We start from the raw sequence: 7,096 nt of genomic DNA, 5'->3' as shown, positions 1-7,096 counted from the left end.
CAGGTAATCTCCGGAAGTCTCCCTGACTCTATTTTTCTTCCTTCCCGCAACTTGACACCTTTCAAGAGAGAAGCATCGAGAAACCTTACTAACTAAACTGGCCATTGTTTTGATACACCATTGTTCTTTTTCTTTCCTGAGTGGCAAATAGCGGTTTTAATTTTGTAGTGCCATTTTTTCCCTTGGCCACCATCATTTATGTAAAAAACTACTAATATTGCTACCACTACTACTATTACTACTACTACTACAATAACTATTACCACTACTACTACTACTATTACTACAACTACTACTATTATTACTACAACTACTACTATTATTACTACAACTACTACTATTATTACAACTACTACTACTACTACTACTACTATTACTACTACTATTGCTACTGCTGCTACTACTACTACTACTGCTACTATTACTACAACTACTACTATTACTACAACTACTACTACTATTACTACAACCACTACTACTATTACCACAACCACTACCATTATTACCACAACCACTACTACCACTACCACTTTACCACCACCACCACCACCACCACTTTACCACCACCACCACTACCACTACACCACCACCACTTTACCACCACCACCACCACCACCACCACCACCACTGCACCACCACCACTGCCACCACCACCACCACCACCACACCACCACCACCACCACCACTACCACCACCACTATTACTACCACAACCACCACCATTACCACAACCACCACCACCACTACCATAACCATTACCACAACCACCACCACCACAACAACCACACCACCACCACCACAACCACCACCACCACCACCACCACCACCACCACCACCACCATTACCACCACCACAACAACCACACCACCACCACCACCACCACCACCACCACAACAACACCACCACCACCACCACCACCACAACAACCACACCACCACCACCACCACCACCACCACCACCACCACCAACATTACACCACCACCACCACCACCACCACCACACCACTACCACCACCATTATCACAACCACCACTTACCACCACCAATTACCACCACCACCACCACCACCACCACTACCACACCACCACTACCACCACTACCACCACCACCACCACCACCACCACCACCACCACCACCACCACTACCACCACCACCACCACCAACCACCACCACCATTACTACCACCACCACCACCACTACTACCACCACTGCCACTGCCACTGCCACCACCACCACCACTGCCACCACCACTGCCACTGCTGCCACTGCTGCTGCTGCTACCACCACTACCACTGCCACCACTGCTACTACTACCACTGCTACCACCACCACTACTACTACTACTACTACTACTACTACTACTACTATTACTACAACTACTACTACCACTACTATCACTGCACATGTTTTTTGTCATCGGAACTATTTTTCTCGAATTAAAAGGTGTAGATGGGAATTCTGAAACTTCACTGGGGAAACGACGATGTGGTAGTTGGCGTAAAACAGGGGTAGCATGGAGACACCTGAGTCCATTATGAAAGTGTATTTACGGTAGCACAATACACAACAAGTGTAAACCGAGCAAAACGAGAGGCAGGAGGCGTAGCGTGTCACCTCAGGCGGCGGCCGAGCGAGAACTGCCGGGGAAAGACGTGACGTCAGACAGAAAGGGAGTATGGGAAAAACAAAGAACATGCTAACAACGAGTTAAAATGTTTGAGAACTCCCTGATTTAGTACATTTTGGATAATGAGAAGAAAGGAACATTTTATATAGAAAAAGGGAAAAAAAGAAAAGAGAAATAAAATGAAGCCCTCAAAATAAACAGATTGGTGGGAAAGTGAACATTTGATACATTTCGGATAATATGAAAGAAAAGAAAAGAGAAAGAAAAATACAAATCCTGAAAATAATATGAAGAAAAAAGGAAATGTTTATAAATTCCAGGCAGAAAAAGAAAAGAAAAGAAAAAACAAAACAAACCATGAAAAAAAATCAATTCAAGAAAAAAAAAGAAAACAATAATGTATTTTGGGAAATAAGAGAAAAGAAAACGAGAGAAAAAGAGAAGGGAAAGAAGAAAGAGAAAACACAAGTCCTGAAAATGAATATAAGGAAAAAAAAAAGAACAGGTAATAAAAAGGAAGAGACAACACGTCAGAAAAAACAAAACGAAGAACAAAAGAAAACAGTTTATACATTTTTGGGCAATAGGAGAAAAGAAAAAGGAGAGAGGAAGAAGGAAAGAAGGAAAGGGAAGATAATGAGAAAAGAAGACGTGAGGAAGTAGCTATACACACACATTCCTAGCCAACCACTCTGCAAATGAAAACAATTTTAAATCCTTTAGGGCAATAGGAGAAAAGAAAATGGAGAGAGAAAGAAGGAAAATGAAGATATTGAGACAAAGACGTGAGGAAATTGAGTTACAGAGACACATTCCCAGCCAACCACTCTGCAGATGGCGGTGTGAGGCAAGTGTGTAATGTGTTAGTGGTTCATATCATCTGCCTCTCTTTTATCTCATTGTCTTCTTATCGATCTTTTTTTTTTATCTATCATTTGTTCTTTCCCCATCTCCCTTCCCTTCCCTGCTTCTCCCTCTCCTCACTACCTCCTCTCACTTCTCTCCCTGCATTGTCTTCCCCCTCTCTCTCTACCCCCCTCTCCCTCTCTCTCATTCTCATGCTTTGGTCTATTTCATCCGCCCTCTCTCCCTCTCCCTCTCTCTATCTATACTTTTTTTTACCTAATCTGCAGTTTCCTCCCACCATCTCCAACTTTCCCTCTCTCTCACTGATTTTTGCTCTCATTGTCATTCGCTCTCTCACTCTGACCGTTGTCCCAGTTCGCTTCTGTCTCTTTGTCTCTCCACCCGAGGAAACAGGTGACTTTTTTTTTATCTTTATTCTATTTCATTTATCTACACTGGTATTGCATTCACCCATCCCTCTCTCTCTCTCTCTCTCTCTCTCTCTCTCTCTCTCTCTCTTTAAACACTTTAAACACACTTTAAACACTTTATTATATCTTATCTAGCTTTTGGGCACTGGTATTGCACTTACTATAAGTTATACTAAACCACAAATACTCTCTCTCTCTCTCTCTCTCTCTCTCTCTCTCTCTCTCTCTCTCTCTCTCTCTCTCTCTCTCTCTCTCTCTTTCTATCTCTTTCCCAATCTCAGCAGGAATATTTTTTGGTGCTATTTTGAATCTTCGTGAATGTTGTTCTTAATGGTTAATCTCTCCCACAGGATGAACAAGGTGTCCCTCCTACTGGCGGCGGTGATGGTGGTGGTGGCAATGCTTCCTTATGCAGGTGGGTCCTCCTTCCCCACCCCCCTCCTCTCTCTCTCTCTCTCTCTCTCTCTCTCTCTCTCTCTCTATATATATATATATATATATATATATATATATATATATATATATATATATATATATATATATATATATATATATATATATATATATATATATATATATATATATATATATATATATATATATATATATATATATATATATATATATTTGTTTATGTATGTATGTATGTATGTATGTATCTCTATCTATGTGTGTCTATCGGCAGAGTCGGTGAAGTGCTACGCGTGCATCGGTTATGACCCAGCGGCGCCAGACAACGACGACGACAACAATCCGAGTTGCCCCCAGTCATCCCTCAACGTGACTGCCCTCTCCGTTAAGGACGGGCCACAGTGCAGGGCTGAAATCCGAGACTTCAGTGAGTCCCTCCCCTGCTCTGCCCAACTGCTGTTCCTTGCCCGCAGTGTGCTGTTAGTCAGCCAGATTGCCGTACAGAGAGGATTGGGTTAAAAGTTTGTAAGGAGCGGGAATCTAAAGGAGGTCTTTCACTGATCTTTTCATTGTTGTGGTTTATCTTCCTCTACTCTCCTCGATTCTTGTTCCTTGGGGCTCTGAGTGTCAGTATAGTCAAGCAGCTTCACTTAAAAGGATTGTATTCTGAAACATTTCTTTCCTAAAACTTAAAATTACATTGGGTATTAATGGTGTTTTTATGGTTCAAGTGACAGATCATTATTTTTTTCAGGGTTATCAAAATAAATAGTCTTGTGAACCCGGCTAATCACATCTATGGCCTTTGAAATAGTGGTGTTGAAAGAGCAGAGAGATTCTAAGGATGTTTCTATGATTCTAGCGAGAGATTAATAAGGTTTCTATATTATCAACAGGAGGAATACTCTTGAGAACTTAGCTAAGCATCCCTGTGGCCTTGGAAAACAGTCGTGTTGAAAGAGTAAAGAGTTTCTGGGTAGGAGTAATAGAGAAGCGTGGGTTAACTGGGCGGTGATCTGATGGTGGTCTTTAATTCATCTTTTTTAATGTAGTTTCTTCTCATACTTGATAAAATGTGAGGCGAGTTTAGAATACAAATATCTCTCAACGTACACGATATACAAGAACTAAGCAGACATTGTGCAAACAAAGTGTGGAAGGAAAAATAAAGGAGGGTGGGACTAGGGATTTGACCGGTTAAATTACGCTATTCTGTCCCTAAATCGATTTATATATATGATGAGCAAACAGTATTGATCCCTTCATATCCATCTATTTACCTATTTACTCTATCCACCTGTCTATCTATCCATCTGCCTCTCGACCTCCTTATCACTTATGTATCCATTTCTCTACCTATCTGATTTTCTAGCCATCTATCCATCTATCTATATATCTCCGTCTATCAACATACTCACTATCTATTGATCAATCTACCCACTCACCTATCTAATTATCCATCTATCCATCCATCCATCTATCTGAATATCTACCTGTCTGTCAACATACCTGTCTATTTATCGATCCATTTATTCACTCACCTATCCATTTTTTTAGGCACCTACTTTTCCATCCGTCCATCTATAAATATATCTAACTGTCAACCTACATATCCATTTACTCAATCATCTACTAAGCCGTCTCTCGCCAACAGAGGGCGTGAAGAGCACCCAGCGCAGCCCCTTCAGTGGAGACAACCCAGAGATGAGAGACGGGGACTTCGTTACTGTGAAAGGTTACATTTGCAGCACCGACTTCTGCAACAACCAGGACCCCAATCACGCTGCCTTGACCACCTCCCTCTGCCTCCCGCTCTTCCTCCTGTCTCTCCTCACGGTCCTTCCTCTTCGTCTGGCCTAGGGGCGTCGTAGAAATTAATCCTATTGCCACACACCTGTTTAGATTAATGCGCTGAGGTGTGAGCAGGTGTTTATGGTCCTCAATTTTGCTTATGTTGGTTTAGTTGCAAAAGGTGTCACTAGGAAGCAGAAGGAAAGATTGATTGAGTTGTTAGATTTTGGTTAGAACGTAAGGGTATATGAAAACAAGGGAAGCTGTAGGAATCCAGAAGACCTACACGTGGGAGTCCCTATACATAACATGCCTATGCTTGTTTCCACCCACCGTGTCCCATGCATGAATTTGTGTAATCTGCTTTCAACGCTCACTGTTGAATTGACAACCTGAATTCATTCCATTCATCTTTCAATCTGTTTTATGTCATTTTTCTTAGATCTAACTGTTTCAAGTCTGATGTAACCTTTTTCCAAGCTTGATCTAACTTTTTTCAAGCTTTATCTAATGTTTTCGAGCTTCAGTGAACATTTTTCCATGCTCAATGTAACATTTTTTTCAAGCTTGATTTGACTTTTTTTTTTCAAGCTTCATCTAATTTAGTGAAGGTTGAAAAATTTCCAGTTTCACCAGTCCCCGCACAGTGACTCACGTGACTCAGGTGAAGCGAGCAAGGCGTCATTATTTCATTACCAGTCAAAGTGTTAATCATTTCACACCTGTACATCTTCCCTCCACATAGTCAACACACGTTTGTGCAACACTCATCTTTGTGCTGCAGTCTCCTCAATAGCTATGTATCCTTGAGGAGACAAAATTAACCTAGTCTCTTTTTTTACTTTAAGTTTATGGAAGCAGTTAATCTTTACAGTTTTGTGAATGATAACCAAAGAAAACACAGCTGACAAAGAGTGAATAACTGTGCTAAAGGAACATTGCAGCTCAAAGACACGTATTCTGAAACGCTCTACTCTCTCGCTACTACTGTTTTCAAAGGCCATAGATACGATTCGCCCGATTAGCCGGATTCCAAAGTGCGTTTCTCATGTACATAATGTAAAAATGGTGTTGATTTGTCACAAGAAACATTAAAAACCTTTGTAACTTTAGAGTCTTTTGGAATTAGTGGAGGTGTTGCCAGAAGCGTTATAGAATACGGTCTAACACTTTGCTAGACCTAGTCTTCCTGTACCGCCAGTGCAATGCTCTTCAGGGAGAATTATGAGAATTATGTAGAATTATGTAGAATTATGAGAATTATGTAGAGAATTATGCAGCAATAAACACTATGAGTAAGTTCTTTCGTGGTTTATATATCAATTCCTTATTTTTCGTCTCGTTATTTCGACTTGGGGTGTTAATTAAAAAGGAAAATAAGCAAAGAAGATGAAATGTTTTAAGGCACCACTGGAAATATATGAGTTAAGCTTTATATATTTTTTATGATTTTTTTATTATTATTATTGTTTAATGTTATGGCCTATAGCGTCTGTAAGTATACTTGAGGAGTATATGTGGGAAGCGCTGTTCAACTTCCGCCCATTAGTGGCTCTGGCAGTTTTATTTATAGTGGTACCCATATAAGGGCACATATCACCACCCAAGCGAATCTTTGGTGTAACCACCTAGAACCTGGCTATCATGGTGACATGTAGGTAACTTTAAACCAATCGAAAAATGGCAGAGTTTAAGATTGTACGTTGTGGGATTCGAGCCTACGCGTGGACGTCTGCCCGATCCCAAGCTCACCACCACCTTATCCATTAATCCATTACGCCACAGCCTCCCTTAACTTTAAATATATATTTTTTTTTGCTAATGATTAATTAAGCAGGTTCTTCTTCCTTCCTTAATTTTCTTTCACTTTGTCAATCATTTTGATACGTGAAAAGAGAAAACAAAGGAAAAACAAAGTACTTCACAAGATATCATTCATTAATCTAATCTCTTCACAGTAACACAATGCACGAGTCTACACCCTCTTCCCGC

The 7,096-nt window shown here is 40.7% G+C and overlaps 1 protein-coding gene across 1 annotated transcript; it reads left to right on the top strand.

Moving 5' to 3' along the window:
- The first annotated feature begins 2,744 nt into the window (after positions 1 to 2,744).
- On the top strand, positions 2,745 to 6,407 carry LOC123505606. Its single transcript, XM_045257136.1, has 4 exons — positions 2,745 to 2,885; positions 3,253 to 3,317; positions 3,588 to 3,740; positions 4,968 to 6,407. The coding sequence occupies exons 2-4, from the start codon at positions 3,254 to 3,256 to the stop codon at positions 5,171 to 5,173; spliced, it is 423 nt and encodes a 140-aa protein (XP_045113071.1). The 5' UTR covers positions 2,745 to 2,885; position 3,253; the 3' UTR covers positions 5,174 to 6,407.
- Positions 6,408 to 7,096: the final 689 nt, after the last annotated feature.

Source organism: Portunus trituberculatus, chromosome 18 (assembly GCF_017591435.1).
Source record: "Portunus trituberculatus isolate SZX2019 chromosome 18, ASM1759143v1, whole genome shotgun sequence".
NCBI classification, from domain to species: Eukaryota; Metazoa; Arthropoda; class Malacostraca; order Decapoda; family Portunidae; genus Portunus; species Portunus trituberculatus.
This window is presented reverse-complemented; position numbering and strand designations above follow the sequence as displayed.